The 15710-nt window shown below is 34.2% G+C and overlaps 2 protein-coding genes across 3 annotated transcripts in view; one reads left to right on the top strand and one right to left on the bottom strand.

Moving 5' to 3' along the window:
- Nucleotides 1-363: 363 nt before the first annotated feature.
- Nucleotides 364-4371, bottom strand: LOC128246407 (uncharacterized). Its single transcript, XM_052964592.1, has 6 exons — nucleotides 4271-4371; nucleotides 2693-2917; nucleotides 1966-2156; nucleotides 1687-1740; nucleotides 1125-1193; nucleotides 364-386 (listed from the first exon to the last, which is right to left on the bottom strand). The coding sequence occupies exons 2-6, from the start codon at nucleotides 2908-2910 to the stop codon at nucleotides 376-378; spliced, it is 543 nt and encodes a 180-aa protein (XP_052820552.1). The 5' UTR covers nucleotides 2911-2917; nucleotides 4271-4371; the 3' UTR covers nucleotides 364-375.
- Nucleotides 4372-6396: 2025 nt separating this feature from the next.
- Nucleotides 6397-15710, top strand: part of LOC128203048 (uncharacterized) — a 59594-nt gene continuing 50280 nt past the window's right edge. The window contains exons 1-2 of one of the 2 annotated variants that reach the window (XM_052904298.1): nucleotides 6397-6579; nucleotides 7497-9011. In XM_052904298.1, the coding sequence (XP_052760258.1) occupies nucleotides 7560-9011 (1452 nt within the window). In that variant the 5' untranslated portion in view covers nucleotides 6397-6579; nucleotides 7497-7559. Of the gene's footprint in view, nucleotides 6580-6965; nucleotides 7164-7496; nucleotides 9012-15710 lie in introns of those variants that run through there. The other variant, XM_052904297.1, reaches the window with a different exon arrangement.

The following is a 15710-nucleotide window of genomic DNA, read 5'->3' as shown; positions in this document are numbered from 1 at the left end:
GCTATACAATTTAAAAACTGTGGTACCGTTGTTCACAATGGACAACATTTATAGTAATTTTTCAGTGTGAAATATGTCCAAAATCAGTAATAACTAAAAGTAGGATTTCATTCGACATGCTAATATTGGGTGCAATAAACATTATCCTTGTGAGATTAACTGGTACCATAGTTGAGACAGTAACTCATTCTTACAATTTCTACAAGTATTGGTTTATCCTGAATTATTTAGCATTTCGATTAACCATTTTTAAACGCTTTACAAAAACATCTATCTGTGTTCAATGCAGCAGTGTATCTGACTTTCCATAATACTTTGATGAAATTCTGAGAATGAGCCTGTCTGATCATACTCACCATCAATCCTCCAAATAATTTAGTTGATATCTGATAAAATCAATTTTTAAGTAAGAAAAATATTACAATCAATTATACAAACAACCCAATGTATTGTTGTAGGTTTCATTAGATAACAATTAAGAGCTATGCCAAATTAAGAATATACCATGTTTCCACTAACACCTCCCAAAAAATGGTCTAGGTAGGTTGGCATATGATTGTTGCCTGAACCAGAATTAAAAGCTTGTGTGCTTTATTAAATAATAGGAAAATTGATTTGTCTAAAACTGAATGATTTGCAACAATCAGATTTGCAAAGTTTGACTTTCGTAAATAGTTTAACTGAAACATGGATTGCAGTGGAAAAAAGTTTATGGTCAAAAGATAAAAATGTGGTCATGTGGTTATGCAACTTAGTGGAAACAAGGAACTTTTTATTTCATCCTTACAGCTCTACTCAATACAGTTAATCTGAAACAAATACATTTTTCATAGATCACTCAAATGTATACCCAGCATTTTGGCTTATGAGCAAACATAGAGCTTCAACAATAATAGTCCTCGAATAACAATCACTATACCACGATAAACTATTTCTGACATAAATCTTTAATCAAATCATCATGGAGAACATAAGCCTTGCCCAGGGCTCAAACTCAAGACCCTGAGATCCATAGACCTGCGCTCTCCCTATTGAGCAAAGTGGGCGGACTCAAAGAATATGAAGACTTAGGAATGTTTCTAAGGCAAAAATCAAAAAATTTCAACATTCTAAATGCAAATTACCTTCAACACTGCCTTCATATCTTTCCAAACAAGCCACCAGTTCCTCATCAGCTGCATTGTCCAGTTCATCTACAAGTAAGAAATATACTTGCCAGTTCAAACAACGTCAGACCCAACAAAATCAATAAATATACTCTAAAATAAATGATCAGCTCACTAGTCAAACAAATAAATCCCTTGTGTTTCCACAAATAAAAGAGGAAGACCATTTGACTCCAAATTGGACAAAACACACTGATTTAAGGCAATCCATTGTTAAGCTGCTTAAAACAATGCAAACACCTTGTCTTCTTAACCAAAATCAGGCCAGGAGTACCATCTCAGATGCTGACATACAACTTCTCACTATTTTTTAAGTAAAATATACCAGAGTCAAGATCTTGGAGATTACAGTTTTTGTCCAAATGTTTGTTGTGTTCAAATATTAATCAAATATGTCAAGTTATAACAAAGGTACAAAGAAATAAGACGGTGACTTTACTAAAGCTTATGATATTGTTATAGTTATTGAACAAAAACGCTGGTAATATAAAAGCTGTATGCAAAAACGGAAGCAATTTACCAAGCTCAACTCCTACTTCAGTAGCCGTCTGCTGCATCATACTGGCACTGTCTGCTGAAAAATACAGGAAGAATAAAAGTCATTTCTCCATCTAAAAAACATCAGTTCATAAATTTTCTGAGCAAAGCAAACTGCTCATTGTTCTACTTATTCATTTCTTTATATTTACAATTCCATTTGATATCACCTCTCTAAATAATAATTAAAGCTGAAAGTACAGGACTAAATTTAATCAGATAAGGCATTTTAATTGACAATCGAAAATCAAAATAACTTTACCTGCTTTTTTCTTCTTTTCTTTCATGGAGACAATCTCCTTCCCCTCTGGAAACATGCTCGCATACTTGACCAAAGTCATTTTGAAGAGGAACAGATGGTCAGAAGAGGATATCTTATCCTGTTGCAGCTTGTTGACTAACCATCCAACGTATCCTGGAGTGTTTTCTAGAAGCCAGCAGTATGTTTCTCCTCTGCAAAACAAATATTGACAAAATAATATGGAGGAAAGTAGTGTGAAGAAAGAACATCTAGTGCTACAGCCACAGGTGAAAATGTGAAAAATCTGCACAAATGTTTGAAACACAAAGCAGATGTCAATAATTTGGACAAAGTCTGTGAAAAGGAACAACTTTTAGCCTTCATGGAACTATTTGGGCTATTTGCTTTTAAAGGTTTTGCTAAAAGTTAAAGGGAACAAATTTAAGTCCATAAAAATAGTAAACGATACGCGAGATGATCACTATCCTTCAAATGTATTGTTACATTTGAGAGTCAACTGTGGCCTTGATATCAATATTGAAGTCATAACCTTTACTTCCTGGAATTTGTCTTGTGATCCAAAAGCAAAGTAAAGAGTAAACTTGAACTACAAGGTTAAGTCAGTCTTCGTTATTACATTAACTACATGATACAATGATATAAATCCATCTATTAACGAAAAGGAAATATCTGCAGATATAAACTGGTACTTATTTACCCGTGATTCAACTACATTGACATATCTTACCTGAATGAACCCCACTGCATTCTTAGAAAACCCATCCATTGTTTTGGCTGGTCATCATCCCCACCCGCCTCCCTGCACTGACGGCGAGCATCAATTCTAACCGCTTCATATCGCTCAGGTTTTGCCCACTGCCGATTCTCTGCCTTTACCAGCCGAGCTAATCTGGTATCGGTCAGAATAATGCTTCCCTTGGCATCCCTCCGGAATGTTGGGAACATGATAACACTAAAACCAAATATACATATGATGTTACTTCCAGTTATAGTATATATCATATACAGTAAAACTGCGATCGCTCGAGGTTTCAGGGGACCGAGCCTAAACACAAGGGAACTGATGTTTCTAACGACCCGATTTTCAATTCTCCAGTCTGTTATGAAATGTTTTTCGTTGTAATTCAAGTAATCTGTTAACAAAGACACCAAATTATGTGTTGTGTTGTGAAAATCGCTCATATGTTCAAAGGCTGTCGTTTACTATATGTACACTAAATATAAAATGTAAAAGAAATATCAATAAATCTATTTCCGATGTTGGATCGATATGGTAGTGTTTATTCATATTTTTATTCCTCATTTACATTTCTCATAATTAACTTCTCATCAAATATTGAGTCTCGTCTGTACAGTACAATTATGAATTATTTTAAAAGGCTTTATAGTGTTACATTTTTCACCATCCATCCCTTCGCATTTTACGAACTTTCATCTCTGAATGAACGTCAGTTGTCATTGTATATTCTGATACGCTGACATTCAATAGCTCCGCTAATTGGCTCTTCCTAATTATCAGATTAGAAGATGGCCGTTTATGAATACACAGGTCGTCTGCTCATTACACACAATATGCTGCCATAAGTTATGACACGTACAAGGCGTATGGGAAGATGAAAGGGCAGTGCATCATATTCTAAGCAGTCAATGGAACAGTATATGAAAACGAAAACGGCCGGTCTCATTTTAGATTATGTCCTAAAATGTTGTGACTATTCTCGTTCTTTACATAGTTGTATATATATATATATAATTCAATACTTTATATTAATATTTTTAATATCAACCCTACATGGTAACATGGACCTATGTCCGTGATGGTATTATGGATACTCAAAATCAATTTTATGAACACCTGAATTAATTATCTACACATGCTCATAGTTGTGCATTAATTTAGCTGTATATATATATATATATATATATAGGCTATGCACTAGTATCAGGTGTCATACACCCATTAATCACCAGTTACTAGGTGTCAATAATTGAGAAATCGGTCTACCCCGGCAGAGGTCTCATTATAAGGCTTTGGGTGGGGAGGGGTATATAACCACCAATACACTGTATTTTTAAACCACCAATGCACTCATTTTGTTTTTCAAAGCTAAACTAACACCCTCACCTTCTCACATTTAATCATTATAAGTAACAAATACAAAACAAACACAGGATAATAGCAATAAAAAGCACAAAAACACACACTGAAAACTGCAAAACAATCTTTAATTTTTAAACAATCTTTCGTATTTTTGAACCACCAATGCACTAATATTGTTTTTCAAAGCTAAACTAACACACTCACCTTCTCACATTTGATCACTACGAGTAACAAATGCAAAAAACAGGATAATAGCAATAAAAAGCACAAAAACACTGAAAACTGCAAAATAATCTTTCCTATCGAGTATTTCTAAGATGGCCGACTCCTAAATAAATTGAGGCTTCTCATTGGTCAAATCATAGTCTGGAATCATAGTTGAAAACTATGATTCCAAGCGTTTCATTGGATGTTGAAATACAGTATTATTTGTTATGTTGAGAGCTATCGCGGGTTCTGAATAATCGAGCTGTAAAGATGGTATATAAACAAAGCATATCGATCTCAGCTTAATTTATACAAGGGAGGTAACTCAAATATCATTTAGCTTCGTAGTAATTACAACGCTTGCCTCCCATTGGTATTGAACATTTTCAAATAATACAAGTGACGTGGATTTTGTCTATGCAAGAAAACGGGTTAATTAACGGAAAATCAACTAACAACTGTATTTATTTTTAGTGGCTACTAGTGCTTTAAATCGCTGCTAAACATGCAGGATTTACATTTGAGCTGGCTATCACAGTCCGTATCTTCCTTCTCAAGTAGTTCTTAACCTGCTTTGACACCTGCACACACACTGTTTTTAAAAGTCGGCGCCGACTATATTTGATATTGTCCAAAATGCAGCTTTAACTCAGGGACCATATTCATACAACTTCTTAAGTCATTTGCTAACATAAGTCAATTTCTTAAAATGTTTATAGTCAAATTAAAAGAAATGAATAAGTGTTTTTAACATGAAAGTATTTTTTTCCGATAAGGTCAATGAAAATAATGTATTGCTTTATTTTGTATTTTATATAACTAAAGAGATACTAAAATGAGGCAAGTGATTTAAGTTAAGAATAACTTAAAAAGTTTAATGAATACCGAGCCAGTTCATAAATTGCAGAAGAATGCTTATGATATTTCATATATAATTTGCACCATAAAATGTACAATATTTGTTATCAAGTAAAGTATACACTTTTTAAATCATGTACTTAACATTTTGTCGTTCAATGTGGAAAATATCAAAAGCATTCTCCTACAATTTATGAACTGGTGAAGTGTGTAAATCATTTTAATGTCTAAGCTATGTGCTATATAAGTAACCCTTTACCTCTAATCACGAGCCATGCAGCTCAACGTCATATCCATCATACATTTAAGTTTTATTTCAAAAGTGAATGCTTTCGTCAGATTTATTTTCTTTCTCCAAATCTAATTGGACATTCTGCTTTGACTTAATAATGTTTACTATGATATTTTTGTATGTTTATGATGTTTCATCTATTTATAATCGCTTAATATATATATATATATATATATATATATATATATATATATATATATATATATATATATATATATATATATATATATATATATATATATATATATATATATATATATATATATATGTATATTTAATATGATATAAACTTATATCATAACTATTTTGATATTTAATTTTAATCGTATTTTAATGTTTTTACTATCTTCAGAGTTCTGTATACAAGTATTGATATGTAATTTGATTTGCCGGAAAATAACTCAGAGCTTGTGTTGTAATTTGACGTATATGATATAAAAATACGTATCTTGTAGCTTGTATTTTTTAAACATTTTTTATACAAAACGTTTTCTGCAAGGGTTGTCAAAATTGGTTTGGCAGTGTAAACATAACAACGTCACCAGTATCTGGTTTTCTATTTCCAGAAACCGACTGAATGCACGTGATGACGAACGCACGTGCGTCACATCACGTGACCGTAAACTGGAGCCTCCTTCTGGAACTGAACCCTCCTCCCGGTTACAGAAACGCTCGCATACATTCTAGAGGAACTGGGACAGGTGTCCAAGGGATTCAGAACGGATGTGCGAACAATCGTCTACAAAAAGGAAGGAACGACTGCCGTCAGCAGGAAGGAAGAAACGATTACCGTCTGCAGGGAGAAAGGAACGGCTGTTGTCTGCAGGAAGGAAGGAATGCATGTCGTCTGCAGGGAGGAAGGAACGACTGTCGTCTGCAGGAAGGACAGAACGACTATCGTCTGCAAGAAGAAAAGAACGGTTGCAGATGCACCAAACAAAATGTGCCCATGGTTTCGCAGACTTGTCTTTGTAATACAGAACATCCACAAAGTGGGGCTTACAATACTAATGATCCCATCTCTAATGACGAAGATCATTCCGACCTTACAGGTTTAAATGACACTGAAGTTAAGGAGGATAACGTTGTCGCAATTTTGCGAAATATTTTACATGATTTAGAGAAAGACATTGATAAAGATCGTCTTCTTTTGAAGGTAAGTTTCTTTTGATAAACCCGAAAACGACCATTCAATTATTAGGATATGTTATACACTTTAAAGGTTCCGAATTGTATTGATAATTGAACACTCATTTGTCATTTAAGACCCTATGTTTGCGGCTTAATGGCCTCTTATTTTTTGGAGCATAACCCTGGTATTATGTAGAATTACATGTTATAAGCGTTTGGTAGGATGCCTAGTTAATAAAGTGATTGTGTTGATTATTATTTATTGACATTTAATATGAAAAGTCAACAAATTCGTCTGAATGTCCTCTCTTCAACTGGGCCGGGCTTTATGAATTAACCATTCATTCAGAAAATCTAATATACATATTTGTAAGTATGATATCAAACGGTTAAATAAGTTTGCGAATTTATTAAATCTCTTAAATAAACGTGACGCCTGATAAAAGCGCAACGGACACTTGATTAGAATTCATTTAAAAGTTCCTAAATTATTGGCGTGTGAATTTTTATCTTTAAACGTGGCTCTTTAAGAATTTATGAAGATTTATTGTACTAAAGATATAGGTTTATTGCATATAAACTGTATATGCGAAACTTATAAGAGATAAGGTATGTCACTTTTGTGGTAGTTCTGTTCAAATACGTGTTTTGAAATTCGGGTATAAATATTTTTACATCAGATATGTATTGGTTGAAATAGATACGACAGACCATGCATTTATAACAATTTGGACTTTAATAACACAAGTTTTGATAGTTGGAATTATTTTGAGAAAGATAAAAGTTTAAGATAATTATAATGGTTCCTTCAACAATGAAAGAGCGTTTTTAAGCCTGGATAAACCTATGAAAATTTATGGAATTATAGAAACTACCGATGTCGTAAGTTTACCTGAAACATGTACTCAAGTCGTTCAGCAGATAAACTCTGTTTTTTTATAGGAATCTCGACGACAACGACGCGAGGGAAGACGTTTACGTCGTGAACAACGTCAGGCAACAACCATGACGTCAACAGTGGCACTTTCGATGACGTCAGACGGAACACGTAGTACTAGTATCACAGACAGACACACGTTTGCCGTTGCTACGACCTCACCGTTTCCGAGAAAGATCACACTCACAAAGTCGGAGAGTTTGCATTTTAACAGCCAAGATCATAACAGTAATGGAAAACATCGAGGTTTACGTAAGCATGAGAGTTTCAGTTACGGGAACTATTCGAAAGCTTCTCTCATTGGTACATTGAAAGAGGTGGCCGAAGAAGGTTCATCCAATCGTGGAACAGCTTGGAGTTCAAAAGGTCAAGGTACAAGTTTTGGGCGGTCTGATTGGTCGCGTTATTCACGTGAACCGGAAGCGAAAGAGGAAATTGAGGGTAACGCCGAAAATGACGTCACTCCAATGGCGTCACCAGAACTAAAAAGTGCTGATAGTAAAACAGAGGATACAAGCAGCATTGATAAATTTAATATGAGAAACACCGATTGCTCTTTGACCGACAAGAAAGCATTGTCTTTGAAAAGAAATATACCAGCAAGGGCGGGAAGTGTTGGACGTTACGATTGGTCCAGACATTCACGTGACCCTGAAAATGAACAAGTCGAAAACCAAGGTAAGAAAAAAACTGTTAATTATACTGACGAAACCACTCAAAAGACTCCTGACGAACAAAATAGAACACATTTGACATTTTCTGACGGTGAATCAGAAGCTAGAGAGTCAAGGTTATCACGAAAGGGAAGAGTTGAAGAAATGAACCTTTTGTACTCAGAGACCGGAAGTCCTCTGCTTAGAAGTAAAGTTAGTTCAAATAATTCGAACACACGAGAACATTTGAAAAACAAAATGCGTTCGTTTGAGATACTACCTACTTACCGACGACAGAAAATGTCTACTTGGGGTCATAGTTCGTTTGATCAGAGTGAAGATGGACACTCGGACACGGCGAGTGTGAAAACAGTGGAGTCTGCAGACGACATGCTGAACGCTAGCTCCGAATCGTTGCTCTCGTATTCTAGTTTACCATCTTCAGTAGATACAGTTGGTGAAGTCCAAGTATCAATAGATTCAGAGACTGAACACCAAGGTTTTAGTGCTATAAAAGATACCCTTAGTAAATCGAATGTTGAAAATGACGATTTAGTATTTGGATATAACACTATTTCGGAAATGAAGAACACAAAGTGTAAGTCGAATGCTGAAAAGTGCGTACCGAGAACAAAACCCCCCAATATTAGGCAGAGTTTACCGAATTTACGAACATCTGACTCAGACGACGTTTTACAAGATCCTCTTAAGAATTGTGAGCGAAAAGCTACAATGCCAAAACCACCAAGAACGAAAATGCGTAAGAATCGTGACGTTCGGTGCGCGAGTGCATCCGGAAGTGACGAAACAGTGCGACAAGCGTCTGTGGGAACCAGTGGGTATTCAACAGACGATTGTAGCTTGAAGGTAACTTTCTTAATTTTATTAATGGGTGGGTTAGGGTAGGCATACAAAGACCAGGATTTTCTTAAAACCAACGCATGTCAAGTCTAAAAGAGATTGGTCCTTAAATCTTATTATTTTCACCTGGTTTCAAATGATGTCTTAAAGCAAAGAAAAAGGAAAGCAATTTAACTGTTTTCGGAATCGAAATTTTGTTATGATAATTTAGAAAACCTTTTGCCTATGAATGCCGCTTTAGATTTTACCTCTCAAAATCTCAATGAATACTTAATAATTTATTCTGCAAAATTGGTATGGCTTCTCTGATGTTCAGAAGGGTCTCATTGCTTAAGCACTAGATATAATATACATGCAAATTTGCCTTTGCGATGTACGGGTACTTCATTCTTAATAAGTGTGTGTACGACACTTGCAACTCAAATGTGAGCAGCTTTACTTATTTTCTAAGTACTATCTGTGCAAATAATGGAGCGTTGGTATATACATGTTTCTTTTAATACTGTAATATTAAACGTATATTTGAATGAAGTCGTAGTATGTACAATACTGTTAGCCAATTCATTTGCAACGAAGCTTTTTCTATGATAGCTTTTTCATTCTGAATTTTTATACAATCAAGGACAAACACATATTTTTCCAATGCTGTTGATGGCATTATTATCTCAACCAATTTTGGAGGCTGTAATATGAACTCATATTATGTTTCAAATCAATACTTCCTATCAAAAATGAATAATAGTTTGATAGTAAAATAGATTAAGAGAGGGTAGTTTTACACTGTGATTGCCAAAATCTAAATTATGAAATGTCAAGCCTTGTTGAAAAGCGTACATTTAATTTATTCATTGCAGTAAACAATTAATATGGCATTAACTTGTTTGTACGTATGCATGTGGATGCAGTCAGTTTGTATCTCGAGTTCAGTGTCGTTTTGGGCCCTAAATATGCGTCTCAAAACAGAGTTTATATTTTAATTTTCGACTGATGAGCTTGTCCCTGTAGTTGTTATTGTAATATTAATAGATTACAAAAACTCCTCTCACAGGAGCGAATCCAAGATTTGGCATAAGGAGGAAGGGGGCGGGCGCTAATTTGGACGTGCGCCCAACCCCCGCAGCCGTAGCTCTAAACGTTGCATGGGAGGTTGGCTGATTTTAGTGTAAAATGTTGCATTTTGGTGTATTCTATGCATACTTTCTCTTCCACAAGGACACAACATGTTCAAACGTTGGACGATTTAAGGAGCGGGGTGGAGGTCGGGACCGTCTTTTGGCAAAGCATTAGAATTGTTAACACTTAAAGAATGGAACACATGTTGATGTATGCTTAAATATTGTTCTTGAAATCCACGACTTTGAATAACGTTTGTAATGCTTTTCAACAAAAGGCGTAGAGGTAAAATTACCCCTCACTTTATGGAGTCCTCGTTGGCGAATGGTTATGTTGTCAGTTTTCTGATGTTGTTTTCTTGACTGCATCTAGGTTTGATCGCCCCCCCCCCCCCCCCCCCTTGTTCGTGTCGTCCCAAAACCTTCAATCTGTATAGCTATATAGGCGGGGTGCCCTGAAACTAGGAACCGATGCAACTTGGCTTGTTTTCATCGGTAAATGTGTTTTGGACACCCAAAAAATATCGGTAACAGGCCTCACATTATGTATGTGTGATAGGTTCAGTTGACGACTTTGTAAGGGCCTCACATAACTACGCACGTGAGAGTTAATATTTTAATGATATCCTCAGTATTTCGACCATGACCAATGTTATCTAGCTAGTTGAATAAATAAGTGATTCGCCTTATTTCATAAATTTGGAGCATACGTAATGTTATAACATTTGTAAATTTACAATACACCTCTTTTTAATACATTGAAAGTCTATGGAGATCAAAGTTTACAGTAAATTTAACATTTTAAATGAAATAACCCGAGGTCTGCTTACAGAGGATGGACATTTCAAATATTTATATTAATACTTATTTGTCATATTTTAACCTTTTCAAGGTAACGATAAGTTAAAGAAATACCTGTACAGCACCACGTTACAGGCGTCAAGAATGTTTAAATTAGGAACGACGTGTACTGAAATGAACTTAACACTGGACTAGATCTCAAATTTCGTAAATAAGATTAATAAAATCCATGAAACAATATTTCCTCAGTAGTTTATAACCTCGGTATGTGACCCTAGATTGGAACAAAAACAAATATAAACAATCTGTTTTGGGTGTTCTAGTTTTTTTTCTGTATTATTCGAATTACTTGATATTATTTCTAAGTATTACATAGATTGAACTCCACTTAAAAAAATACAAAATACGGCGTGCCATTTGGGTCAACTTACAAATTGGCATAAAAAAACTTGTGTGTGTTAAGTTTGTGTAATTTGATGTAAAATTCTACATTAAAAACATAAAATAATGCCATATTGCACGCAGACATTTAATGTTTACGGAAATGAAGCCTGTGAGTTATAGGGCAATCATGGCATCTTTTCTGCCTGAGGCAATCAAAATGTTGTATGATTAAATCTTGGAAGGGGACTCTTAATAACACGTAATTCTTAAACTTCTGTCCTCAACATTTAAAGCTCACACTATGATGGCTATAGGCCCTCGCACCGTAGACTCTTAGGTTATGAATTTGTTATGGAAATATTTGTAATCTATATCATAATGAAAAAAACAAACAAAAAAAACAACAACAACAGAAACTCAATCAAAGCCGCTGTAAAAAATAAGCTGTTTTTGAACTGATATGACCCAAGCTTGAATCACTTTAATATCATATCAGATAAGCCGAAACTGGAATGCTTAAGTATTGAAAAGGTGGGTATTTAAAATATTGTAAACAGTTTAAATAACCAGTCTGATCTGATGACGTTATTACTCGGCTCATCCTCTTGAATTTGGCAAATACAGGGACCTCCTGCTAGGTATGGATGTGCAGTTCGTCTTTGACGACACATCTTTAGATGTTTTATATTTATATTAATACGTATTGAGTATGGATCGGAATGCACTTATTATTTCAGACTTATAAACAGACACGTTTGAAAATACCAAATGAAGTCATAGCCGATATTTTTCGACCGTGGTATGCAAGTTTTAGAAACACACTACATTTATAATTTTATATCTTTACACGTATACATTGAACACATAGAACTTTTATCATGTGTTCGTAATTCCATCAGATTTCTTTACGGTGGTCATTTGATGTGGTTTGACATTTTCGATATTAATGAATAAAGCGTTTTATTGATTCCAGAGGTCGTTACAATAAAGATCTTTGTCGATTTTAACCTTAAATCGAACTTATCCTAGTGTCATATTTTCATTATTTTGGAACTGTAGCCAGTATTAACAATGAACAGAACCCCCCCCCCCCCCCCCCCCCTCAGAAGATGAGTTAGTTAAAGAATCGTTCACCAAACATGACTCTTACACTTCGCAAATAAGTCAAACCCATATAAATAAACTCATGTTTTTGAAACTTTTATTTGTACTATGTAGATTAAAGGAATGTCTTTCTAGGTAAGTACCATCCTAAATTTCAACTAAACGGTATTACTTATATAACTCATATTCTGAGCTATTTAGACATGGAAAATATATGTTCATTTTGGCATGGGACATTATGGGTAGTTGAAAATCCATGAAGCACCCTTCAAAGTGTTTGTTTTGCACTAAAACCACTCTTTCTTGAGACGATATCTGTTTTATATAGCTTTTATTGTGTTATTGACACAACTTGAGTCTGACCTACATTGAACAGTTTAAAAAAAGATGAATGATCGACAGAATACCCCAGATATATGCTGATAAGCCGAATTTGACTGCTACATATACAATTGCCAAGCGGTTTAGCTGTTTATGTGTGATTGCATGGATACAACGAGTCAATTTCCGTGGCCAATTTCAATAAGAGATTCCAGTCGTTACTTTAAAAATCTTTAATCTGTTGAAGCGACAAAGTTTGCAACATATTAACTGAACTTATTTCATCAGGCCCCATTTTCTGGAAACTTCTTTAGCTAAACAGGCTTAAGTAGCTGATTTCAATTAGCCAAAATACATACTTAAATTGAATTTTGATTAATGACAAATGGTTTATTGTGATTATCATTAAGATGATTCCTAAGAATCTAAAGAATATATACACGCATCAAGAAGTAAATATCACACATTTTATTGAAAAACAAAAATAATCAGCTTAGATTGATCTTAATATAAATTTAAGAAGTTTCGAGAAATTGGGGCCAGGCTTAAACTTAAGTACTTCTTAATGTTCAGTTGCTTCAAACAATTACAAATTAAACAAGACCATCAGGGGCGGATCCAGGATTTGACGTCAGTGGGGGCGTTACCTATTTTGTTCTCCTATATTGAAATAAAAAGGAAACTTACATTTATGTATTTATTTATTTATTTTTTATTTTTTTATTTTTTATTATTTATTATTATTATTATTTATTTTTTTGGGGGGGGGGGGGGTGCGGCCCACCTTGATACGCGTTTGTACATGAACCATAGAGATATACACTTTACGACGCAAACTGTTATTGGATTAAAGGGACGTAATCATTTCGCCTTTCGGTGTAAATAAGTATAAATATTTTTGTTGTCTCCCTTTATTTAAGCGAAATACCTTCATTACCACGGTCACTGAAGATCCAAATCGTCTTAAAATGAATTCTAAATTTAATCAGAGACACAATCTCAACTCCATACAAAATAACAAATATTTAAAAAGATATGACACAAAGTTGCGGGAGATGTGATAAGAAGATAATACGCGGTACTTTGTACCCTAGTCAGCGAAAACAATGACTTGAATAAATCACACAATATGATAAGGCATTTTTGATCCTTTTACAATCACTAACAGATATTGTTAAGTTTCCAATAAATACAAATTGCTAGGAAGGATAAATATCAAACTATATGCGACTCGTTAAGAAAGGATTTCTGTTCTTTATTAATGTAAATACAAAAGGAATTCATTCCATATAACGTAAGTAGTTTTCATATAATTATTTTATAAAACGTATATCATATTCAGTACATGTGCGGTATCTTTAAACATCTTAAGTAAATTTCTAACGAAAGTCGATTTTCTCTCGTGTCAGTGGTCAATTATAAAAGGAAGTTTGTTTGTAACATAAAAATGTCTATAACATGCGAATTAATTAAACTTCGAGATGTTATTCAGTTATTCTATGACAAGTGAGATACTTATCTTAGTGAAATGGCTTAAGTAAGGAAATGACTTAAGATCAATTATGAATACTGGCTCTGTGAAATAATTCATAATTGAATACGATTTTATTTTGTGTTTGGCATAAGTGCAGCCATCAGCCATTTACCTCGGCATTCAAAATAACGAAGTCACAGGGCTGCAGACTACAAGTATTATATTGTTCAAGGTGTACGGTTTCTGTACAGATAAAAATAGCGATATTTTCGCGCGTATTTAGCTGGGGGAATTTGTGGCCACTTAGTTATTAATTTAAAGGGGCTGTACTCCGTATGATGAAAAAGCGAAAAAAAGAGAAAATTGTCGAAAACTGACATAAACTTGGCATCGATGTGTACAATGCATTGCAACTTAGTAACTGAAGTACCATATAGTTTACAATTTATTTAAGTTTAGCAGTTATTTCGTATTTTTCCATTAAAAAGATTACTGGGTATGTCTACCAGATATAATTCATTCCTAATGCGTGATTGGCTGGTCGGTGTTATCACGTGATATTACCGAGGAAGGTGTATAGCTTAATTATGTCATCCAATTAGAGTAATACGTCGTAGCTCAGTAGGTACGACGCTGGACTGCAATTTTGGCGACACGGGTTCGAACCCGGTTTCCGACCCATTTTTTTTTACATTTTGTAGCTTTTTACAATTATGATATCAAAGCGTAACACATTCTATTAAATAATTGTCCTGAAATTCGTTACAGAAAAAAAACTTTTTTGGTGCCAATCTGGTGTACAGTCCCTTTAAGAAATAAAATATATATTTATAAGGGTTAATATTTTTCTATCAGTACACAAATCATATGCTTTTTTATTTTGATCATTAAATGATCGTGAAATAAGTTAAACAATATAATGCATTGAAATTATTATTTTTTCATGCATAAACCTATGTCGTGCACCTCTAATAGGTAATGTGTTAATGTTAATACGACACAAAGTATGGATTTTATAGACTAACACTACATACGTACAGTTACAAGATACAAGATACAAGAATCTTTATTTGAAGTCGGGTATATGATAACATGAACCATAAACTCAATGAGCTATTTTCTAACATGAATAACACAAAATGAAAAGACACACATAACATAAGAAAACATGACAATGAATTGGTGACCTGCTGGGAAATGAAAGCGTATAGTTTTAAAAAAAGGTTACATATTGGAATAAATAATCACAAATGCCGTTTCTTGTCATAATTATTCATGCAGCCAATTTCAAATAGTAAGATGGACTAGAGCACTGTATACGACGTTAACATCATCAAGTAGGCAATAGTTTTCGAGTGTGTGTCACATACATTTTACCTCAAAGGAAAAAGTAGAAACTCATACATCAAACTATAAAAGAAGTTTTACACTGCAGGCAAAATTACTTAACGACCACATTTAGATGCAAATCTTAATGTGAGGTGTTGAATATCTCAATGTTTTAAATGC

This window comes from Mya arenaria, chromosome 9 (assembly GCF_026914265.1).
Source record: "Mya arenaria isolate MELC-2E11 chromosome 9, ASM2691426v1".
NCBI classification, from domain to species: Eukaryota; Metazoa; Mollusca; class Bivalvia; order Myida; family Myidae; genus Mya; species Mya arenaria.
This window is presented reverse-complemented; position numbering and strand designations above follow the sequence as displayed.